Here is a 25,080-nt window from a genome sequence, read left to right as displayed (position 1 = left end):
GGAGAAAAGGATAAGGAGGAATTTCCTGACAGTGGGAACAATCAACCGATGGAACAGAAGTTGCCTTCGGAGGTTGTGGGAGTTTCATCACTGGAAGCTTTCAAGAAGAGACTGGACAGCCATCTGTCAGAATTGGTGTAGGCTCTCCTGCTTGGATGGGGGAGGTTCGACTAATGATCTACACAGTGCTTTCCCAGTCTGCTCTGCTCTGCAACCCTACCCTATCCTTCCCTCCCCTTCCCTTCCCTTCCCCTTCCTATCCTTCCCTACCTTACCTTAACCTTCCCCTCCCTTCCCTACCATACCCTATCCATCCCCTCCCTTCCCTACCCTTCCCTACCCTACCCTTCCCTACCCTATTCTTCCCTTCCCTACCCTATCCTTCCTTTTCCTATCCTTCCCTACCCTTCCCTTCCCTACCATACCCTTCCCTACCCTATTCTTCCCTACCCTATCCTTTCCTTCCCTATCCTACCCTACCCTACCCTATTCTTCCCTTCCCTACCCTTCCCTTTCCTATCCTTCCCTACCCTATCCTGCCCTTTCCTATCCTTACCTCCCCTATCCTTCCCCGCTATTTTTCGCTTCCCTTCCCTATCCTTCCCTTCCCTATTCTTCCCTACCCTATCCTTTTCTTCCCTACCCTATCCTACCCTACCCTATTCTTCCCTACCCTACCCTTCCCTTTCTTATCCTTCCCTACCCTATCCTTCCCTACCCTATCCTTCCCTACCCTACCATACTCTATCCTTCTCCACCCTACCCCTCCATTTCCTATTCTTCCCTACCCTGTCCTTCCCTACCCATCCCTACCCTACCATACCCTTCCCTACCCTATTCTTCCCTCCCCCTCCCTATTCTTCCCTTTCCTATTCTTCCCTTCCCTACCCTTCCTTTTCCTACCCTTCCCAACCCTACCCTTCCCTACCCTACCCTTCCCTACCCTATTCTTCCCTACCCTTCCCTTCCCTAACCTATCCTTCCCTTCCCTATCCTTCCCTTCCCTATTCTTCCCTACCCTATCCTTTCCTTCCCTACCCTACCCTATTCTTCCCTACCCTACCCTACCCTATTCTTCCCTACCCTACCCTACCCTATTCTTCCCTACCCTACCCTTCCCTTTCCTATCCTTCCCTACCCTATCCTGCCCTTTCCTATCCTTCCCTACCCTACCCTTCCCCCTATTTTTCCCTTCCGTTCCCTATCCTTCCGTATTCTTCCCTACCCTACCCTTCCCTTTCCTATCCTTTCCTCCCCTATCCTTCCCTACCCTACCATACCCTATCCTTCTCTATCCTACCCTTCCACTTCCTATTCTTCCCTACCCTGTCTTTCCCTACCCTATTCTTCCCTTCCCCCTCCCTATTCTTCCCTTCCCTATTCTTCCCTTCCCTACCCTATCCTTCCTTTTACTATCCTTCCCTACCCTACCCTTCCCTACCCTACCCTACCCTTCCCTAACATACCCTTCCCTACCCTATTCTTCCCTACCCTACCCTTCCCTACCCTACCCTTCCCTTTCCTAACCTATCCTTTCCTTCCCTATCCTTCCCTTCCCTACCCTACCCTATCCTTTCCTTCCCTACCCTACCCTACCCTACCTTACCCTACCCTACCCTATTTTTCCCTCCCCTCCCCTTCCATTTCCTATCCTTCCCTAACCTATCCTTCCCTTTCCTATCCTTCCCTTTCCTATCCTTCCCTCCCCTCCCCTTCCTCCCTATTTTTCCATTCCCTTCCCTACCATATAATATCTTACCCTACCCTATTCTTCCCTACCCTACCTTTCCCTTTCCTATCCTTCCCTACCCTATCCTTCCCTCCTCTATCCTTCCCTAACCTACCATGCCCTACCCTATCCTTCCCTTCCCTATCTTTCCCTATCCTACCCTTCCCTTCCCTATCTATCCTTCTCTATCCTATCATATCCTACCCTTCCCTAACCCATCCTTCCTATACTACCCTACCCTTCCCTAGCTTACCCTACCCTACCGTTTCCTTCCCTTCCCTACCCCTCCCTACCCTACCCTATTCTATCCTATTCTAATTCTTCTTGTTGTGACACATCACTATGAAAGTCTTTGTTCAATTACAGATACAGAGAAAGCCAAAGCTGAACAGTCCCAATGTTGCCTATGAATGCACTCAAAAAAGAACTTGGAGCCCAAGAATAACAAATATTTCCACAGCTGAAATAAAGCCAGGCTGTTCACTGGAAGCACCAGATAAAGCTTAAATAGTTTGGAGGCGGAATGCCAAGTCAAGAATCCGACATTGATGCTTGGGGAACAAAAAAAAAAAAAATCAAAACTGAAAAGGGGGGTGACAAAAATCAAGAAGGCAGCTTCAGACAGATGGGCCTCATTAAAATTATGTCCCTTGATCTTAAAGAGTTTGACTGGCTGAATAACCTGCCCCTGCTTTGTTGATTTTCAAACATTAGCTTAAAAGGAGGGTTTTTAAAGTGTTGTATCTTATGATTCCTGACAAATGCATCTTTTATTTTATGTCCACTGAGAGCATATGCACCAAAGAGAAATTCCTTATGTGTCCAACAAAGAATTCTATTCATTGACATTGAGTCTTTATTGATTAATCCTAGGGCCGTAGCAGCGTGCAAAGTTCCAGAAACAAAAGCAACTTAAAATGGAATTTGATACAATACAATTTAAAATGGAATTGGAATAAAATGCAGTCTAAAATTAAATTGGAATAGAATACAATAATTTAAGATATAGATAAAATATGATAAAATTATATTTCGGTGTCACTCCCGCAATCTACTCCAATCAATTGCACATATGCAGATCTCAACCGAACCATTTTGTTTAAGGACTGTGCTGTGTTGAATGTTATTTTCTGGTTCTGACCTCACATAAGGTAAGTTGTTTTGACATGGGGATCCCAATGGGTCCTTCGTTTGGTCTATGGACCAAGGTACCTGACTCTCTACAAGCAACCATCCAATAGGACGTAAGCCCAAAATCAGGTCTTGGAAAAAGTTACACATATGCCCCAAAGACAAATTCCTTGTGTGTCCAATCACACTTGGCCAATAAAGAATTCCATTCTATTCTATTCTATTCTATTCTTTCCTATTCCTATTATTATTATTATTCAATTGTATCACAGCGGCCAGTTGTTTCGCCGGATTTGGCATTGGTTACTAGTCGGGCCCCACCCAGGGGCCTAGGACGTCGTAACGTATTTTCGTAATATGCGTGCAGATCCAAGCAGTGCGGCTTTTTGCATTTGACTGATGGTGATTTTGTCAATTTTTAACTGTTTTAAATGTAATTCCAGTGCTTTTGGAATAGCACCCAGTGTGCCAATTACCACTGGAATTACCACTGCTGGTTTGTGCCATAGTCGTTGAATTTCGATTTTTAAGTCCTGGTATTTTGCAATTTTTTCATGTTCCTTCCCAGCGACCCTGCTATCACCTGGTATTGCGATGTCTATGATTGTAACCTTATTTTTCTCAACCAGTGTGATGTCTGGTGTATTATGCGCCAGTATTTTGTCGGTTTGTATACGGAAATCCCACAAGATCTTGACCATCTGATTTTCGGTGACTTTTTCAGGCTGATGTTCCCACCAGTTTGTTGCTGTTTTAATATTATAATTTTTGCACAAATTCCAATGGATCATTTGTGCTACTGAATTGTGCCGCAATTTATAATCAGTCTGCGTGATTTTTTTACAGCAGCTGAGTATGTGATCAACAGTTTCATCAGCTTCTTTGCAAAGTCTGCATTTGGCATCATCAGAGGATTTTTCGATTTTGGCCTTAATGGCATTTGTGCGGATAGCTTGTTCTTGCGCAGCCAGGATTAGTGACTCTGTTTCTTTCTTTAATGTACCTGTTGTTAACCATAACCAAGTTTGTTCACTGTCCACTTTATCTTTTATTTTTTCCAGAAATTGGCCATGCAGTGCTTTGTTCTGCCAACTCTCCATTCTTGATTTTATCACATCTTTTCTGTATTCTTGTTTCGTCTGTTGGGCCTTCAGTAGATTTTTGTTCTTTACTTCGATTAATAGATGTTCTTGACTTTCTTTTAAATAATCAGCCAGTGCATGTTTTTCTTCTTCAACTGTTTGCTTCACTTGTAATAATCCTCTGCCACCTGATTTTCGGGGCAGGTACAGTCTATCAGTATCACCACGTGGATGTAAACTGTAGTGCATTGTCATTAGTTTCCTGGTTTTTCGGTCCAAAAGGTCCAAATCAGCTTGTGTCCAGTTAACAACATCATCATCATCATCATCATCATCATCATCATCATCATCATCATCATCATCATCATTATTATTATTATTATTATTATTATTATTATATTTTATTCCTATTCCTCTTTTATTCCTATTCCTCATTCTATTCTATTCCTCATTCTATTCTATTCCTCATTCTATTCTATTCTAATCTATTTTAATCTATTCCTATTATTATTATATTTTATTCCTATTCCTATTCCTATTCCTATTCCTATTCCTATTCCTATTCCTATTCCTATTCCTATTCCTATTCCTATTCCTATTCTATTCTATTCTACTCCCACTCCCACTCCCACTCCCACTCCCACTCCCACTCCTATTCTATTCTCAATCTAGCAGTGACGACTGTGTGGCCAAAATCTTTCTCCTGGCATCTGCGCCCCCCCCCTTTCCAGTTTCAAGTCCATTAGCTAGAGGGAACAGTGGCCAAGACCGTGGAGTGGATCCTTACCTACAACTTTTGGCAACTTCTGATGGCGAAGGGGAATCCGGGGCAGCTTCAAGCTGATTTGGCTGAACTGTCCACAAAGGTGCCTTGAAGATTTTTTATGAGCCAAGTCCTGGCGAATGCTGTGAAGGAAGCCAGACAACCCGGTGAGACCACAGTCAAAAGTTGCCACATGGATAGCAATATCACTTAGACTTCTATACCGCTTCATGATGCTTTCCAGCCCTCTCCAAGTGGTTTATAGAGTCTGCCTCTTGCCCCCAACAATCTGAGTCCTCATTTTACCCACCTCGGAAGGATGGAAGGCTGGGTCAGGATGAAACTGCTGGCAGTTGGCAGAAATTGTAATTGTATTCTAACCACTGCACCAACACAGCCCTCAATAGGGGTCATATTGCATTGCATCTTTATAATTTGCTCCTTTTGTCTTAGATTTCCCTGCATCTCACCTATCCTATCTGTATAAGGTGATAGGGAAGGGGTGGGGGTGGGTGGGTGGCTGTAATCCGAAGGCAGGGGAAAGTGGCATCTACAGCTATGGATGGAATAAGGCAGGATTTTCCAGCCTTGCCCATCTTAAAGTTAAGACGTTTGGACTTCAATACCCAGAATTCCCCAGCCCGCAAGAGGAATTCTGGGTATTGAAGTCCAAACCTTCTGGACAAATAGTTGTCCAAACTTTCCTTGAAAACCTCCAGTGATGGAACACCTACAACTACGGGACACAAGTTCTTCCATTGGTTACAGGTAGACCTATAACAGTTCCCTTAATGGCGATTCAAAGTTTGGACATCACTGAAAAAGTGATTTGTGACCCCTTTTCACACTTATGACTGCTGCCACATCCCCAGGTTCATGTCATCAAAATTCAAGCACTTGGCAACCGACTCGCATTTATGACGGCAGCAGTGTTCCACCATCCTATGATCCCATTTTGCGACCTTCTCATAACAAGGTCAATGGAGAAACCAGATGGACTTAACAACGGTGTTACTAATTTAACCACTGCAGGGATTCACTTAACAACCGTGGCAAGGATGGTTGTAAACTAGGGCAAAAGTCACTTAACTGGTTTGTGCTCATAATTCAAGGAATAGCAGTAACTGTTCTCAGGAAATTGGGCACCTGAAGGAAGCTGGCCAGATCGAAGTGCCTCCTGGCCCATCCTTCCTCCCCCGTCTTGGCATCCCTTCCAGGCAGGAGTCGTTTTCTGGAAGACTGGTTCTCTGCAGCTTCCCTCCTCCCACTCACTCTCCCCCACCCCCCATCCATCCCCTGTGGGTACTCACTCCCGTGCCTGATCCTTTTTTCGACAAATGCAACAGCAGGACAACAGCGAGAGGACGAGGCAGAGCAGAAACGTCAGGAGGACTCCGGCACCAATGAGCCCCATCCGCTGATTGGCCTCTGGGGAAAAGAGGTTGGCAAGAGTCAGTGGGCAGAGGAAACCACACCTGTCCTTGCAAGGTGGGATGTGTGTGTGTGTTGTGATTGCAGAGTGTGCAGGGGTGGGATTGAAAAATGTTAGCAACCGGTTCTCTGCCCAGTTGCTGGTGTGTGTGGCCACAGGGGTGTGGCCTACCCAGACTCCTGCACCACCGGGGGGGGGGGGGCTTTTCACCCTCCCCAGACTCTGGAGGGTTTCTTCGAGCCTCCGGGTGGGTGAAAACGGCCTCCGCTGGCCTTCTGGAGGCCAGAAACTGGCTCGTTTCCAGACTTCCGAGAGGCCTGTTTTTCGTCCTCCTAGAGCCTCTATGCAGACCCTACACTTACTTGGCATCCAAAATGGGCCGCATGGAGCCTTCTGGGAGGGGCAGGGTGGGGTGGGCAGGGCCAGCCAGTCCTCCCAACTACCAGTTTGATGAACTAGATGTAAAATTAGCATCCAGTTCGCCCAAACCAGTCCGAAACGGCTGAATCCCAACTCTGAGAGTGTGTTGGGAAAAAAAGGCAATAGGGCAGCTGCAACAAAGTGAGGAGGCTGTTGTGGCTGCCTTTTGAACCTTGGGGGGGGCACACTTTGCACCCTCCCCCACCCAGCTGGGGCAAGAAGCTTTGGGGAAAGGTTGGCCAGGGACTTACCCATGTGGCACATGCCGGTGAAGGGGTTGCAGGTGTCATCATGGCAGTTGCACAGCTCAGTGCAGTTTGCACCATAATGGCCAGTCGGGCAGGTCAGGTTGCAGCTGGCGAAAGAAGAGAGGGCAAAAGAGGTCAGACCTTCAAAGGCAGACCTGGAGCTCACCACAATCTTCCATTTAAATTACTCAGAGAAGCCCTACTGGAAAGGGCAGCGGGATAATGCCACATTTAATGGCAGGGTCTCCAACATGATGCCCAGGAGCTACAGCACAACTTGTAGGCACCTTTGGTGGATGCCTGAATAGAAATATTGTGCATTTCTCCTCTGCTTCAAATGAATTGTCCCAGTCCTTCCAGGTCATGGTGGTCCCAAAAGTGCTTTTTCAAGAGGCTTCCTTGGTTTTTCTTAGAAGACGTTTCGCTTCTCGTGCAAGAGAATGAGGAGAAGAGCTGGATGAGAAACGAAACGTCTTCAGAGAAAAACCAGGAATGTCCAGTTGCTTCTTGAAAAAAGAACCTTTGGGATTTCAAATGAAACCGTCTCACAACTCCATGCAATGGTGCAACTCGCTCCACAACTCCATGGATTTCCATTACACACTGAATCCTATACTACTCTGCCCCCTTTTAAACCAGCCTTATTCAGATATTCAGATTAACAGTCGGAAGGGACCTTGTAGGTCATCTAGTCCAACCCTCTGCCCAAGCAGGAGACCCTACACCATTTCTGACCGATGGTAGTCCAGTCTCTTCTTGAAAGCCTCCAGTGATGAAGCTCCCACAGCTTCTGAAGGGAACTTATTTTCCATCAATTGATTCTTCTTACAGTCAGAAAATTCCTCCTTATTTCCATGTTGAATCTCTCCTTGTTCAGTTTCTATCCATTCTTCCTTGTCTGGCCTTTAGGTGCTTTGAAAAACAGGTTGACTCCCTCATCTCTGTGGCAGCCCCTCAAATAACATGTAACTTCTAATTCTCTAGCTGCCCAAATTTACTTGATAGTAAGATTAAATAAATGTTGGGAGCTGCAAAGTTTATTATGGACATGTTTTATTGGTGCCCAATCCAGCTGGTGCCCACAAGACATTTTATCTTGCACATCTGTTTCTTTGCCTTAGAGGGAATGTAGGTCTCTGGATTGTATCTTTATTTTTATGGGTTTTTATACCATTGCCTTTACACTATTTTATGGGTTGCAAATCACCCAGAGTTATTTTATGATTGGTAGTTATATACATATTTTGAATAAATAAAGATTGCATTGTTAAAATTTGCTGGTTCAAGTTTTCAAAATTTATTTTAAATAAGCACCAGAATAGATGTGTGAGTCCCCAGAAAGCTTGTCGTACACCCCACAAAAAACAAAGGAGAACCAACATTTGGGGCCCTGCCTGTTCAGTGCCTTTGCTTTACCTCCCCATTGGGGTCCTCAGAGGCTGGAAAAAATGAGGCAGCCCCCAACCACAAAACTATCTGGCTCCATGCCAAACCCAAACCCTGAGCACAAGCATCCTCGGCATATAAAAATAATAATAATAATCCATCTGGCAGCTGCAACAAGCACCATCTCTCATGTATGTTGAAAAGGGGAGGGGGCTTCAGTCATAATCATGGCCTCCATTTTGATTTTTATGACCCTTCTCTTGGATATTCCTGGCCCTGAGCTCTTTTTAAGTCTCCCTCCAAATTGTGTGTCCAGCAAGCACTTCCTCCATGGTTTGCCTTGAGTCCAGTGGGTCAACCAAATGCAGGATGCAGCCACACCTCCCTGGGGGTATCTAACTTCCCCAGAGCCCCCCCCTGGGGGAGGGGGGCTTTTGGGCAACCCTGGGAAGTTTGGAGAAGCGGAAGGAGCCGAATGAATGACCTACAAGGCTAAAAATACTCCATTCACTTTGAAATGTCTTTTAAATTCTAAGCCCTGTGGCGCAGCTGGGTTTTTCAAGAGCCAAGTAAGTAATTCCCCGATTCAAAAGCAATTCTTAGAAGTGGGGTGATTTTCCCCATTTGGGTCCTATTAAAGTGAAAAATTACAGACTCAGAGCATGCATTTTTCCTCCCAAATGGGCAGCTTTTTTTTAAAAAAGGAAAGAGATGTGGCCTTTGAGCACAGGAAAGTCCTGCTCCTCTGACCTATAAGAGCCACCCCCTGGGTCATCTTTGCTTATGGTTACCTTCTCCACTAGGGCAGATGTGCCCAATTTATGAACTCTGCTAGTGTCAGATCTGCCATGGGTGTGCCTTGTGCCTTGTTTCCGCCCTGCGTGGCCTCCTGCAGCACCTTGCCAGCCAAAAAAGGGCTGGAAACGGCTGGCAGAGTGCTGCAGGAGGCCAGGCAGGGTAAAAATGAAGTGTGTGTGTGGGGGGTGCGGACACCCTGCACCCTGTTTTGGCCGGCAGGGTGCTGCAGGAGGCATCTGTCCCCGATCCCCACCCCCAACCCCGCCAGTTCACAGAGAACTACAATGCTGATTTGCCCCTCAAATAAATCCAGTTTGACACTCCTGTTTTACAGTGTCTTTGATGCCACTTGGAGGTTTATTTGTGTCCTCAGCAGAGGTGGGTTCTGGCAGCCGCTACTGCCGTTTCTCTCATGGTCATGCAGCATGTGCACTTAATGTGCACTGTTTGCGCATGCGCAATACTATAAAAATGCTTTTGTACATGCGCGGAAGCAAAAAACAAGATGGCGGCACCTACGGGAGAACTGGTTTGGGGGCTGTTCTGTAGGGAGAACGAGGCATAGGTCTGGGTTGCTGCTGGTTCCAGTGACCCAGGCCACCAAACTACTACTGGTTCGGCCGAACTGGTCCAAACCGGTAGGAACCCATCATTGGTCCTCAGGGTCACCTGAGTGGTGCAAATGGTTCCTGTAGTCGGCGGTTATTTCTTTCTTTCTGGAGATCCGTTCCTACTTCCCCACCATTCCAAGGGTCTTCATCCCAAATTGTATAGCTAAAAGTCTGTAGAGATTCTCAGTCCTCTACGTCACGGTTGTCCCAAAGGTGCTTTTTTCAGGAGGCAACTGGACTTCCTTGGTTTCTGTTTTGAAGACGTTTCGCTTCTCATCCAAGAAGCTTCTTCAGCTCTGACTGGATGGTGGGGAAGGGAAGGGTTGATATTCCTTGCAGACAGCTGGCCCTTTGCATCCTTTTAGAGGGTCCCTGAGGGCACCTGGAGGCTTATTTGTGTCCTCAGGGTCACCTGAGTGGTACAAATGGTTCCTGTGCCATTTTTTCCTCTGGAAATCTTTTCATGCTCCCACACCATTTGAAGGGGGTTCATCCCAAATTGTATGGCTGAGAAGCTTCTTGAATGAGAAGCAAAATGTCTTCAGAAGAAAAAACAAGAAAGTCCAGTCGCCTCCTGAAAAAGCACCTTTGGTTTCATAGTAGTTTGCAAAGTCGGTAGAGATTCTCCGTCATCCAGGTCATGGTTATCCCAAAGGTGCTTTTTCCAGAGGCAACTGGATTTTCTGTTTTTTTCTTTTGAAGATGTTTCACTTCTCATCCAAGAAGCTTCTTCAACTCTGAGAGACCGCCTGCTGCCAATTACCTCCCAAAGACCCATTAGGTCACACAGATTAGGCCTCCTCCGGGTTCCATCTACTAGCCAATGTCATCTGGCTACTACCCGGGGGAGGGCCTTCTCTGTGGCGGCTCCGGCCCTTTGGAACGAGTTCCCCGCAGAGATTCGGACCCTCACCTCTCTCCAGGCCTTCTGAAAAGCCGTTAAAACCTGGCTGTGTCGGCAGGCCTGGGGTCGATGAGTTCCCTTCCCCTCTCGAATCGTGTGGCTGTTGGTTGTTTTAAATTCCCTGTACTTTTTGTTGTAGTTCTTGTGTTTCCCTTCCCCTCCTTTGGGTTTGTGCGCCGCCCTGAGTCCCGCCGGGAATAGGGCAGCATATAAATAAAATGAACCTTGAACCTTGAACCTTGACCAGATGGTGGGGAATGGAAGGATTTATATTCCTTGCAGGCAGCTGGTCATTTGCATCCTTTTAGAGGGTTGTTGAGGCCACTTGGAGGTTTGTCTGTGTCCTCGGGGTCACCTGAGTGGTGCAAATGGTTCCTGTAGGCTGCAATTTTTTCCCTCTGGAAATCCGTTCCTCCTCCCACCAGCCGAGTGAGCTAACCCTGAAGAAAGGAGCCCTGGTCCAGACTGGCTGGAGGGGGCTCACCCTCAAGGAGCAGCCAGGGGAAGAGGCTTGGCCTGCAAAAGCTGCCCTTTGGCCATCCAATTCTCCCAGGAATGCTGATGCCTCTTGGACCTCCAGAGTTTTTTCCTTGGCTCGGATCCTGCCTTCCTCAGGGCCATGTGCTGGTTTGGCCCAGAGGCTTCCTGGCTCCTCACAGCAGCTACAAGCTGGCCGGCTCACAAAGGAACGCATTTCCTGCCTGCCCTGCTGTTTTCAATTGGAAGACCCTTTTGAGAGCTTGCAGTTCTGCAGAATTTTGCATTTTAATATTTTTGCAGGTTGATGGTTTCAGGCAAGGACGAGTTCTTAAAGGCTCAGCAATCTTTATGCTCCCCCCTCCCCCAAGAGTGTATTTGGATGCCATGTCCTGCAGACCGGCTCAGGAGGTGCTGTAGGCAGACTCACACTGCCAACCTGTGATGGGCTATGAAAATCATCTTGTGGGGAGGGGCCAAAACATTCTTTCATCACCTTCATCGTCTTCATTTCACAACCCCATATTCCCTTGCAGGATGGAGTCTGGGCAACTGAATGGAGCTAGAGAGTATTTTAATGGCCGGATGCCCTTCCTGTCGCCAATGTGGAGTTTTTTTCAGCAGATATATTCTCATCATGCCGAGAGAGAGAAATATTTGCCTCTACCGAGGATCAAACTCACAGCCTCCTGATTATGAGGCGAGAGCTCCACCTCTAGGCCACCGCACCACTCCCGGCTGGAACACTCTTTAACTCACCCCCCCACCCCACCCAATAAATGTTCATTGTGATTGATGATGGGTAGCCTAGAATCCTAAACCAGCATTTCTCAGTCTTGGCAACTTGAATGTGGCTAGGGAATTCTGGGAGTTGAAGTCCACCCATCTTAAAGCTGCCAAGATGGAGAAACGCTGCCTAAGCCAACCTTCAGCTTTTCTGACGGCACCAACAAACCCAGGCAAACCCTCGAACTGACTGGGAAGACTACACGCATCCATCAGAAGCCAAAAGGAAAAATTCCCCACCAAACCTATTTTTAGCATGTCCCAGGGCTTCCCATCTGCATCAAAGTCCTTTCATCCTTTGACCAGAGCAACGCATGCCACAACACATCTCAAGGAAGAAAATCCAGATGTCTCTCTCTCTCCCTCCCTCCCTCCCTCCCCCGCCCAACCTTGTTTACAAATGTGCCAAAAGTGTTATGCAGAGGTGCCTGGAACTCAGCAAAAGCTGTGCAAGAGGAAGGAAGGGAACCGAAAAAAAGGAAGGAAGGATGAAAGAAAAAGCAGGAAGGAAGAAGGGAGGGAGAAAGGACGAAACATATTCCAGCTTTGGGGCTTGATTATAGATGATTAATGATGTCCAAGGGACAATGAAAGGATAATTTTCATATCCTCTAATCTGGTAACAATATCTAGGACTGTTTTGCTGTTTTATAGGGAACAGAGATACCGATTCTACCATTCTTTCAACCACAGGAACTGACAATTTTCAGCAATTGTAGACCAAGATGGCTTCAAGAACTACAAGGAGGTTTTGGGGATGTGGGGACCCATCTCTGAACTAAATTCAGAAGCTGCTTCTTGTCTTCTTCATAGATCCTGGAGCCAGTTAACCTTGAGATCCCCACTGGACTATCCTAAAGCTTGTAATTTCATTGTGCGGATGTGGTTTTTTTATACTTGCAAAAGTCAAATCACTTTTCTTCAGGATGGTGTTTCTCAAACGTGGCAATTTAAGGTTGCAGGAGCTGGGCATGGCTAGTCTAGGGAAGAGAAGGACCAGGGGAGACAGGATAGCAGTCTTCCAATATTTCAGGGGCTGCCCTAGAGAGGAAGAGGTCAAGCTATTTCCCAAAGCACCTGAAGGCCAGACAAGGAATAATGGATGGAAACTGAACAATGAGAGATTCAACCTGGAAATAAGGAGGAATTTTCTGACCGTGAGAATATTCAACCCATGGAACAGAAGTTGCCTTTGGACATTGTGGGAGCTTCATCACTGTAGGCTTTCAAGAAGAGACTGGACTGTCATCTGTCAGAAATGGTCTAGGGTCTCCTGCTCAGGCATGGAGGTTGGATTACATGACCTTCAAGGTCTCTTTCACCTCTATTAATCTGAATCTATCTAAGATGATCAAAGGTCTGGAGACTAAAACATGAAGAACGGTTGCAGGAACTGGGCATGGCTAGTCTAGTGAAGAGAAGGACCAGGGGAGACAGGAGAGCATCTTCCAATATTTGAGAGGCTGCCACAGAGAGGTGGGGGTCAAGCTATTTTCCAAAGCACCTGAAGGCCAAGCAAGGAACAATGGATAGAAATTGACCAAGCAGAGATTCAACCTGGAAATAAGGAGGAATTTTCTGACAGTGAGAACAATCCACCCATGCAACAGAAGTTGCCTTCAGATGTTATGGAAGCTTCATCACTGGGAGCTTTCAAGAAGAGATTGGACTGCCATCTGTCAGAAATGGTGTAGATAGGATCTCCTGCTTGGGTAGGGGGCTGGACTCGATGACCTACAAGCTCCCTTCCAACTCTGTTAATCTGTTAAAGTTGGGTGGACTTTGACTCTCAGAATTGTCTAACCAGGGCAATTCTGGGAGTCGAAGCCCACCCAACTCAAAATTGCCAAAGTTGAGAAACAATGCTTTAGGGAAGGTGAGTGCCAACTGTCTGGAGCTGATTAGCATCCTGCAGTCCATCTGGGAATGATGTGAATTTTAATCCCAACACATTCATGAGTGCCCCAGGTTGGGAAAGCAGATGTTGGAGAAAAAAAGACAAAGAGAATCCCAAGCTAGCAATAATTTTGTTTTACATATATAATAGAAAAAGAAACGGTCGGTAGAAAGATTCCCCCCTTTACTCGGAGGGAGAAGTCAGTTTTCTTTGCTGAAAACACAGCAAGCTTTGTCTTGAATAAGCATGCCATGACTAAACACAACGAAGTGGCCAGGATGTCCTTTTTCTGCTAAATTTAAAGAACTGTGGAAGGCAGGAAATGAAGATCTTGTGCTTCTCTGTTCAACCATAGGGAGACAACTTTCTGCTGGCAAAAGATGCTCTTTTGGTATTTTAAAAAAGCTACTTTTTTGAGAGTGGGTAGGATCATACAATTCTCTTTGGGGAGGAGGAAAAAACTTAAGATCCTTTCCATTCTTTGTCCTTAACTAGAAACTGAAGAAATCAGTTGTTTTTTTCTTCTAGAAAAATGGGGAAATATTGAAAAGGCAGAATATTATATTTCCCTGCATCAGAAATGGAGAAACATGTTTTAGGCAGGAAGCAGACTCATCTTAATAGCCCCCACCTTTCTCAATGGGCATTAAAAAGCCTAAGCTAGTCTACGTAACAAAGGTAGGATTAGCCTTCTACAGAAACTCACCACATGGCATCTGGGAACTCAACCAAGCTTGGGACTCAAAAGACACACAACCTACAAAGTTAGCTAAGACCTACCCACCCACCCCTAGGAGTCTGATAACCAATCAGAATACATTACTTACACAGGAACAGGAAACAAAGAGATGGGGCCCAACAGAGTATAAAAAACCCAGGAACACTCAGCAAGACCTTTTTCTCTCTTTTTCTTCTTCACCCAACACCTGAAAGCATGTGAGCCCCTTTTTCTGTTCAGGAGCTCAAGCCATGGGATCCTGTCCACCATTAAACCATCTTTCCAAGCAGCCTCCATGTTTCCAGTCTTTTCCCCCACTTGGAACTGAACCCAGATGGACATTTCTTCCAATAGAAGTGAGAAGGGTGCATTAAACCTTTGCAGGGCTGAGACGCACATCTTCTTGCTCCTTTAAAGTATTTCATTGCCTACAAACCCAATCAGGCAGTTGGTCAAAAGAGGTTCTGGGAGCCTGCATAGGAGCTGACCATTGCTGAGTCTGGATTAAAAGAAGCAGCTATTATCTGAAACCCAGGGAAGCAGGCTGGATGGGGAATTCTGAGAGCAGAAATCCACACAAATAAAAGCTGCTGAGATTAAGAAATTAGGCCTTATTACTGCAGAAAGTTAGCACCCCTCCTTCTCCTAGAAGAATGAAATTTTAGGAAATATCAAAAGGCAGAATATTATATTTCCCTAAATAAGAAATAGAGACTCATTCTCTTAAAAAGACAGAAAGCAGACACAGGAGATACTTTGTGCCCATTAAGAGAGACTGGGCGACCCTATCTACAAAACAAAAGACCTTCAGCTCCAGGATGAAGGGATTAAGACAGGACCCTCCAGGACATCATAGGATTAACCTACTAAGACACAGAGCTCACTACATTGCACAGGGCCCTAGGGCCGTGAAGGCAAACCAATGTCACGCATGCTACAGGTGGCACACAGAGTCATATTTGTTGGCACAACTGTCCTCACCTCCCAGCTCCAGACCTGGGAGGCCTTCTCGCCCATTTAGAGTGGGACTCCTCCAACGAGCCCAGACAAATGTCCTTTCTTTGAACACCTTCATGGAGTGACCCCTCAGGACTCTTCCACTGCTTAATAATTCCAAACAGCCAGGCAATTCCGACTTGAGCTTGAATAATTCTCTAAAAAGCTTCCATTCCTTACTTCTCCTACCCTTGAGCACTATAGAACCGTGATGGCGAACCTAGGCACGCATGGCACAGGTGGCATGCGGAGACATATTTGCCAGCTCCGGCGCACACTGATTTTCGGCATTCTGGAGGCTGGGGGAGGCGGTTTTCGCCTCCCAGGCTTCAGGAAAGCCTCTAGAGCCTGGGGAAGGCGAAAAACAGGCCCAATGGGTCAACCGGAAGTTCGTTTCCAAACTTCCGGTTGTGCCGTTGAGCCATTTTCTGCCCTCCCCAAATTGTCCAAGTTGAGGACTTCTGTTTAGATTTATTCCCCAGCCTGGCTGGCTGGCCAATTCTGGGAGTTGAAGCTTCAAGCTGAGGTTGAGAAACACGTGCTGTAAAACACAGATCTAAGTGTCCTCATTAGCAAGGGAGGCCCCAACAGGAAACAGGGCACTCCTGTGTTTGTTGATTTGGCTTAAAGAACACAAGTCACCTTGTCCTAAATAGAAGAGGAACCTGTAACAAGTCAGAAACATACATTGTTCAGACTGAAGAAAGCGCATGTTCCATTTTGCTTTGATTCAGCAGGCAAAGTGCCTTTCAGTTTCCTTGGCTAAGCCCAGCCTTGCCCAGGTGCATACAGGGGTGGGTGGTGGGGGATTTGAGCCTTCCCCCGTGATGCTCACTTACAATGTCCCGTGGAACCCGGCCTGGCAGAGGCACCTCCCAGTCTCAAAGTGGCACTCCCCGTTAAAACAGCTGCTGCAGACGAAGGCACAGTTCTCACCATACGTCCCGTTGCGGCATTTGGTCTGGCACCTGGAGAAAAGGGCAGCAAGACAAACAGGGGTAGTAGAGACAGGGCTTCGTCTACTTGGGGTTCAGGGGTTGACTTTGGGGTGCTGGCTGCAGGAGGTTTTAGAAAGAGCTGGCACAGCCATACTCCACTCTATCAATGATGCAGTTGTAGAGGTGGTCAACAGTATTAAGTATCTAGGGATGAAGATAACTACAATCTGAATTGGTGTCTCCACACACCATCCTTAGTGAAGCATGCAAACCTGCATCGGCATTTCCTGCATCAGATGAGAAGAGCACATCTTTCTCTTTCTGTCCCAAACATTTTTTTATAGAGGCACAATTGAGAATGTTTTAACCACAAACCGCATCCCTCTTTGGTTTGGTGGACGCAGCGCCTCAGATAGAAAGTCCCTATAGAGAGTGGTGAGGACAGCTGAGAAGATCATTGAAAGATAGTTTCCCATCATTCATGCTTGAGTAGTGGGGCTGGAGTAGAAGACCTCCAAGATCCCTTCCAGCTCTATTCTAATTCTAAGAAGACGGAGGCCCTGGAATAATGAATGTGGTAATTTGGGCTAAGAGTATCAGGTTCTGAAGAAGCAGCAATGAATTAATCTGGGATCAAATAAAGGCTGAGCGATCCCTTGAAGGGGTAATCTAGAACCCAAAACACACATGTGTAGAGTATTTCATACATGTGCATGATGAATTCTTAGGCTTGGTCACCCTGAGGGCTGCAAAGGGAAGATACACCAACACATCAGAGGCAGGATACGATCAAGGACAATATTTGGAACTCAGGGACAATCAGCTACTCACCTGTCTCCAATCCAGCCTGGATTGCAGTGGGAACACTTCCCGTTGATATGGTTGCAGGTGTGGCCATCCTTACAGGGTGGGCAGATCTGCTCACAGCCCTCTCCATAAAAGCCCAGGGAGCAGATCTGGTCACACTTGGTGCCATTCCAACCAGCTTCGCAGGCCAGGCAACGGCCATCCACAATTGTACACGGCTGCAGCTCCTTACACTGACCGCACCTGTGGAGATGGAGCAGAGAGTATGTGAAAGCCATGAGGCCGGGTAGTTTGTTGGCCGTCTGCCCCTCCAGCAGCCGAATCAGAGGAGGAGAAGGAGGCATGGGAGTCAGGGTCAACATCAAGGCAACCTGGGAGCTCCAAGGGGGAAGAGGGAATGGAGCTGTCAGAGAGAGAGAGAGACAAAGGCAGAGCCTGGGCTGTCTGTCAGCCCTCAGATGGAAAGTCAACAGCCCCCAGGTCTGGAGGTGGCTGATGAGGAAGAAGAGGAACATTTTTCTTCCAGTAGGGCTGATTTATGTGGATTGACAGGCGACTGTTAACGTATAAACTGGGTTGACAAAGTCAGAAATGAGGAAGGGATAAGCCGCCTGGAAAAGCCAAGGGAAATGATCAAAACCATTAAAAAGCGAAAGTTAGAATATGTTGGACATGGGATGCGACACCTGGAAAAATACGGCATCCTTCCCTTAATCCTCCAGGGGAAGATTGAAGGCAAAGGAGGTCCAGGCAGAAGAAGAACATTGTGGCTTCAAAATCCAAGGGACCAGTTTGGACAAAACTCTGTGGCACTTTTTTGTACGGCTGTTGAAAAATAGGATCGCCAATGTGATCGCCAATGTCCAAAGATGGACATGGCACAAGTAGTAGATCTGAGCTGTGATGATAAAGAGATTGCTTCTTGCCCAAACTTTCTGGGAAGATCATGTGCGGGTCTGCTGGGTGGTCCAGGATGCCAATTCTCAACCTTGGCAAGCATGGCTGGCCGGACAATTCTGGGAGTTAAAGCCTGCCCCTCTTCAGTGTGCCATGGTTGAGAAACGCTGCCCTGAACTGTTCTGAGGAAAGGCACAAAGGGGCTGGGTAGGGGCTGAGCGTTGCAGATGTGCCCTCCCTCTCCGAATCCCTGGGGGGTGGGAGACCCCCAAGAGGCCCCTGCTTACCGTCGCCTGCAGCCTTGTCCGTAGAAGCCAGCCGGACAGGCCTCACGGCAGAACTTGCCCCGGTAGCCTGGCTCACAGGTGCAGGTCCCGTCCACCTGGTTGCACTTCCCCATGTGACACTGGCAGTAACGGTCGCAACGGGGACCAAAGGTGCGGCTGCGGCACTGGCAGCGGCCCGTGAACTGCTCGCAGGGTGAGGTGCTGCAGGCGCACTGGTTGTTGCAGGTGCGCCCCCACCAGCCCGGCTGGCAGAGGCAGAGGCCTGTCTTCTGGTCACACTGCGAGTTGAGGCTGCAGTAGCAGGCGCTGGCACACTGGGGTCCCCACCAGTTCGGCTCGCAGGAGCACTTGCCCGTCTTCTGGTCACACTTGCCGTGCTTGCACAAGCAGACATTCTCGCATCGCGGGCCCCAGCGGTTGGCGTTGCATGTGCACTGGCCCGTCACGTCCTCACACTGCCCGTTGGGGTAGCAGCTGCATAGCTCCTTGCAATCCGGGCCCCAAAAGAGGCGGGGACACTCTGCAGGGGACGGCAGGAGCAGGTGAGCCCCCTGGGGAGTCTCGCTTCCCATTATAGCAATAGTACCTAGATTTATATACCTGTTTACGGTGCTTTACAGCCAGGGGTGGGTTCCTGCCAGTTCTAACTTCTTCTATAGAAGAGGTTCCACAAATCTAGAGTGCTGTTTAGAACCGGTTCCATCTTCCTCACCCCGCCCATCCGCACATCATCAAGATGAAGAGCGAGAGGAGGAATTCTGGGAGTTGAAGTCCACAAGTCTTAAAGCTGTCAAGTTTGAACACCCCTGGAGTTTTTTTTCTAAAGGGTTAGGGGTGCAAGGGTCTTGTAACTTGACAGCTTTAAGACTTGTGTGCTTCAAATGCCAGAGTTTCTGAGCCAACATTTTGGTTGCTAAGCAAGAGCGTTGTTAAGTGGGTTTCACCACATTTTACAAGTTGGCCACGCCCACCCAGTCCCATGGCCAGCAAGTTACTCCCACAAAGCAGGCCACACCTACAGAAGAGGTTCTAAAAAATTTTGAAATCCACCACTGTTTACAGCCCCCTCTTAGCGGTTTGCAGAATCAGCATATTGCCCCAACAATCTGGGTTTTACCCACCTTGGAAGAACGGAAGGCTGAGTCAACATTGAGCCTGGTGAGACTCAAACTGCTAGCAGTTGGCAGAATTAGCCTGCAATACTGCATTCTAACCATGTGTGCATCAAGGAAGGAGGGAAGGAAAGAAGGAAGGAAGGAAGGGAGGGAGGAAGGAAGGAAGGAAAAGAAGGAAAGGAAGGAAGGAAGAACAGCAATAGCTTTCAGACTGCTTCCCAACACTTTTACCGACCTCTCTAAGCGGTTTACAGGGTCAGCCTTTTGCCCCCAACAATCTGGCTCCTCATTTTACCCACCTCGGAAGGATGGAAGGCTGAATCAACCTTGAGCCAGTAAGAATTGAACTGCTGGCAGTGGGCAATGTTATGGAAAGAAGGGAGTGAAGGAGGGAGGAGAAAAGAAAGAGCAATAGCAATAGACTTATATACCATTTCATAGTGCTTTACAGCCCTAAATGATTGATAGAGTCAACCTCTTGCCCCCAACAATCTGGCTCCTTATTTTACCCACCTGGGAAGGACGGAAGGCTGTCAACCTTGAGTCTGGTGAGATTCCAACTGCCAAATTGCAGGCAGCTGACAGTCAGCAGAAGAAGCTTGCAGTACTGCATTCTAACTGCTGCGCCACTGCGGATTAATGCTTACTTAATTTCTGTACCACTTTCAATTTACATGTTTTTTAAATTTCAGTTTGGGGTTTGACATTTTATTATCGTACAGTCCCTCGGGTCCTTGATTAAATCGAAATACAAGATTTAAATCACAGATGAGTCAGCCTTGAAATGCAGCTAGTAAATTTTTATTTATTAAATTTCTATTTCATAAATTTAAATTGGGAACGTAAATTGGACTGGAATTGCCACTTGCACTCAGAGTCAACAAAATGCATTTATCAGACAATCTTCTTTGCACTAAAGCAGGTGTCTCCAAACTTGTGTTGGGAGAAATATCCATCTGGTTCAGTTCCAAGCCAGGAGAAAGACACTGGAAATATGGAAGCGGATTGGAAAGAGGGTTGAATGATGAAGCAGAACCACCAAACACATGGTTCTCTAGTGCAGCTGAACCCATGGAGCTGAGACTAGGGGGGGGGGGAATTTAATACCGTATTTTGCACTTGAACTTGTTCCTGTGCAAGGATATGTATTCTATTGGCTGTTGCCAGATTCCCAGGGGGCCATGTACAAATCCTAGGAGTTTGTCTGAACTATGTTTGGTTTGAATTTGGTCTGCTGATGCAATGAAAGGGCTTGTTGGGCAATTCCTACTGTGGCTGAGGCCTAATCCTACCTTTCTTCAGACTTTGCTACAGGGAATTTACTTATGAATAGAGCTATCTATCTCTTTATCGTTTAAGTGCTGACATCTGCTGTGGGCTCTTCAGGAAGGTGGGGGCTGCTTTCCAAGAGCATGTTTCTCCATTTTTTATCCAGGGAAATATAATATTCTGTCTTTTTAAATATTTCTCAAAATATTTCATTTTTCAAGGATTGCGATGCTGAATCTATGGCAGGCATGCTGAAAGTGGCTCACAGAGCCATCTCTCCATTTGTTGCCTGTTGCTTTTCCGAGTTCTGTCCAGGTGGTCTTTGCGTACACAGGAATGCCGGAAACCGGAAGAGCAGCTTCTGGGGGCATTCCCCCATGTGCATGCTCCCATTTCGGCACTTGGTGCCGAAAAGGTTCGCCAACACTGTTCTGGAAGGGTGGCGCTAACTTTCTACACTTGGCAGGTTGAAGACTTGTGGACTTCAACTCCCAGAATTCCTCCGTCACCACGACTGGCTGGGGAGTTCTGGAAGTTGAAGTCCACAAATCTTAAAAGTGGCCCAGTCTGCCCTAAAACCATCCTGCTTCATTGGTTAATAAAATCCTTTCCTTTCCCTGCCTTTCCTCTGAGAATACAGGATTTCAGATTTGGGTTTCCACAGATTGTACCAACATGTCTCTCTTATTAAATTGGAACTTTTATGAAAGCTATGCCTTGGACTCTGATATAATTCTGGATGATATTTGGAACGCTGACAGAAGCGGCACATCGGGGGGGGGGGGGGGGTCACATCCAAAATTTCCTTCACAGCAATCCAGCAAGGTGGGATGCTGGTGACTGGCCTGAAGCCCCCAAGTGAGGGTCCTGGATTCCTAGCCCCTGGGAAGCCCACAAGGAGCACCCAAAAGCAAGGTTAAAAAGATGAGATATTAAAATTGAAATAATGATGATGATCATCCCCTCCCCCATTTATTTTCTCTTCTGGACAGCTGGGAATTCTCAAACCTGCAACTTTCTGGACGCTGAGGGGTTGAGAACTCTGACCTAGATGGCACTGGAGGTTCTGGCCCCTGATGATGGCCCTCTTTCCCTGGGGGAAGCATGCAGGTGTTTCCTTCCCCCTCCCACTGCCCCTCCCCGCCCTCCCCAGTCTGGAGGATGCTCCCACGCTTACTGGTTTCGCAGTTGGCCCCAAAATAGCCATGGCGACAGCGGCATTCGTTGGGCCTTACACACACCTCGTTGTTGGTACAGGTGAAGTTGCCCTCGCAGATGGCTGCAGGGGGAGAGAAGAGAAGGTGAGGGGGCTCCGGGGACTTATCCCCCATTCCCTCCCCTCCCCACACTTGGAGGTTTTGTGGTGGGCCTTCCAGCTGGAGAGAAATCAACCAGGAGGGCACAAATGGGAATTTCCCCATCCGGGTTTAGTTTCCTGTGATTTATACCAGGAATTCTTCTCTGCTTTCACTGGCCCCTTGAGCCTTTCTGGGGATTCTTTTTTTTTTTTTTTAAAGAAACATTTTTTATTTTTTATTCTCTTACATACCATTATAAATATACATTCACATAATTGTTATTCTTCTTTACACTTGTCATTTATACATTTATTATTTCATTTAATAGGTTATAATATACAGTTTGGGTTACTTTATTTACCATCCCTTCCTCCTGTTTTAACATGACCTCATTTTCCCTTTCTTTTCCCTCCCTTTCTTCTCTACTTTCTTCCTTTCCTCTCCTTCTCCTTCCTTCTTCCCTTACCTCTCCCTTACTCCTACTTCCTCTTCCCTTCCTCCCCTCTCTCCTTCTCTTTCTCTCCCTTCCACTCTCCTCTCCTTACCTCTTTATTCCTTCCCTTCTCTTCCTCTCGTTCTCTCTCCTCCTCTTCCTTTCCTGTTGTTATAGGTGTCTCTTTCAAATCTCAGTTTATGTTTCCTTGGGATGGTATTTCCACAAACCCGAATATAATTTAGTATCATTTCTTATATTCCCTTACCTTCATTAGTCTATCCTAGCTATGTTTTTTTCCCCTCCTTTAGATCTGGCTCTTGAATACATACTTGTATATTTAGTACTTTCTTTTTTGTTTTCGACCAGGGAAACTATTCCATGATCCTCGACTTACGACCACAATGGAGCCCGAAATGTACGTTGCTAGGTGAAAAATTTGCTAAGGGGAGCTTTGCCCCATTTTTACGACCTCTCTTGCCCCTGTTGATAAGCGAATGTTAAGTGCTTGTTAAGTTAGTAACACAGTTGCTAAATCAGTGTTTCTCAACCTTGGCCACTTGAAAATGTCCGGACTTCAACTCCCAGAATTCCCCAGCCAGTGAATGCTGGCTGGGGAATTCTGGGAGTTGAAGTCCGGACATCTTCAAGTGGCCAAAGTTGAGAAACACTGTGGTAAATGAATCTGGTCTCCGGACTGACTTTGCTGGTCAGAAGGTCGCAAAAGGGGATCACGAGACCCCTGGAGACGCTTCAATGGTCATAAGTATGAATCAGTTGCCAAGCGTCTGAATTTGGATTGTGTGACCACGGGATGCGGCATCCGTTTGATTGTAAGTGTGAAAAACAGTCATCAGTCACTTTTTTGAGTATCGTTGCAAGTTTGAACGGTCACTAAAAGAAACTGTTGTAAGTCGAGGATGACCTGCACAGTAAGTCCTCGACTTACAGTAATTGATTAGCGACCTGTTTGAAGTTACAACGATGCTGAAAAAAGTGACTTATGACCAATCCTTACATTTGCAATTACTGCAGTATCTTAGGGGTTACACCAGTGTTTCTCAACCTTGGCAACTTGAAGATGTCCGGACTTCAATTCCCAGAATTCCCCAGCCAGCATTGCTGGCTGGGGAATTCTGGAAGTTGAAGTCCAGACATCTTCAAGTTGCCACGGTTGAGAAACACTGGCCTAATGAAAAGGATTGCAAAATCAGCTGCAACTCACTTAACCACTTCCTTGATGTCCTTTCCAATTGGGGTCATAGGTCAAGGACTACCAGTGATATTTTTCTCTCGTAGGAAGATGTTTAATTTACCACAAAGGTCTCCAAATTCTTTGCAAAATGACCGTAAAAGCGTTTACACCAGGGGCCTCCAACCTTGGCCACTTTAAGCCTGGCGGACTTCAACTCCCAGAATTCCCCAGCCAGTTTGCATGACAATAGAGTGGTTTTCCTAGACCAGAGGCCTCCAATCTTGGCCACTTTAAGCCTGGCGGACTTCAACTCCCAGAATTCCCCAGCCAGTTTGCATGACAATAGAGTGGTTTTCCAAGACCAGGGGCCTCCAGCCTTGGCCACTTTAAGCCTGGCGGACTTTAACCCAGAATTCTGGGAGTTGAAGTCCTCCAGGCTTAAAGTGGCGAAAGTCGGAGACCCCTGCTTTAGACAGCCTCCATCATTGACTGCAAACCAAAGTTCTGCAGAGACACATCAAACCCATCTCCCCACTTTTCCAGATCCTACAAAGCTTTTACTTGCAGATTGCAAGTGGTGGAGCAGTGAAGGTGACCAACTTCTCCCAGGAGCCTCCGAAAGCCTCACCATTCCCTAGGTTGCCAATTCAACCCATTGCCCCCAAGGGAGAAATGGCAGATCACAACCTGGCTCCCCCAAACAGCCCCTCCCACAAGGGGAGCATCAAAGGGAAATTTGCCCAATGCCTCCCAAAAGGATGGGGAGAAGGAATGGAGGGAGGCACTGAAGTAAGATTAGAGGCTATGTTAGCTGGAGCAGAGAGGAAAGGGGTGGAGGGGAAAGAATACCCGCCAGAGGGAAGGGATGGCACAATGCCCGCCAGAGGAAAGGTGGCATACTTACCCCATTGATGAGTGGAGAGAGCAGCTCCCTGGCACATGGTGAGCAACCTCTGTCAGTCCAGGGCACGAGGGCGCATGCAAAGTAGGAGTTAGGGAAGCGGTTAGTGCACCTATGGAGGACTTTGGGGAAGATTAGTTGGTTATTATCCAGCTTTTCCAAGGACAGGCAAACGGGATGGGGGGGGGGATGGCACACTCCCATCCGGAGGCTTCGGAGGGAAGCTTCAAGGGACACCGCATGCACTGACTCTAGAACAACCGGGGCCACACCAAGCCATAGAGTTTGCTCAATCCTGCTGGAGCTCCACACAACCCTTGGACAAATGGATATTATTCCCCCACCCCAATGAGATCAATCAATCTGAATAGAGCGGAAAGGGACCTTAGAGGTCTTCTAGTCCAGCCCCCTGCTCAAGCAGGAGTCCCTATACCATTTCAGACAAGTGGCTGTCCAGTCTCTTCTTAAAAACCTCTAGTGATGCAGCACCCACAACTTCTGGAGGTCAGCTGTTCCATTGGTTAATTGTCCTCACTGTTAGGAAGTTTCTCCTTAATTCAGG

General features: G+C 47.1%; 1 protein-coding gene across 1 annotated transcript in view; it reads right to left on the bottom strand.

Moving 5' to 3' along the window:
* The window catches only part of SCARF2 (scavenger receptor class F member 2), a 62,471-nt gene that overhangs the window by 14,059 nt on the left and 23,332 nt on the right, over positions 1-25,080 (bottom strand). Inside the window, exons 3-9 of the mRNA XM_032230130.1 lie at positions 21,869-21,970; positions 18,308-18,827; positions 17,148-17,366; positions 16,218-16,346; positions 6,809-6,912; positions 6,016-6,133; positions 4,730-4,848 (exon numbers count right to left, since the gene is read on the bottom strand). Coding sequence (XP_032086021.1) covers positions 4,730-4,848; positions 6,016-6,133; positions 6,809-6,912; positions 16,218-16,346; positions 17,148-17,366; positions 18,308-18,827; positions 21,869-21,970 — 1,311 coding nt within the window. The remainder of the gene's footprint in view (positions 1-4,729; positions 4,849-6,015; positions 6,134-6,808; positions 6,913-16,217; positions 16,347-17,147; positions 17,367-18,307; positions 18,828-21,868; positions 21,971-25,080) is intronic.

The sequence above is a fragment of the Thamnophis elegans genome, chromosome 13 (assembly GCF_009769535.1).
Source record: "Thamnophis elegans isolate rThaEle1 chromosome 13, rThaEle1.pri, whole genome shotgun sequence".
Taxonomy (NCBI): Eukaryota; Metazoa; Chordata; class Lepidosauria; order Squamata; family Colubridae; genus Thamnophis; species Thamnophis elegans.
The sequence above is the reverse complement of the archived record's forward strand: the minus strand, read 5'-3'. Positions and strand labels throughout refer to the sequence as shown.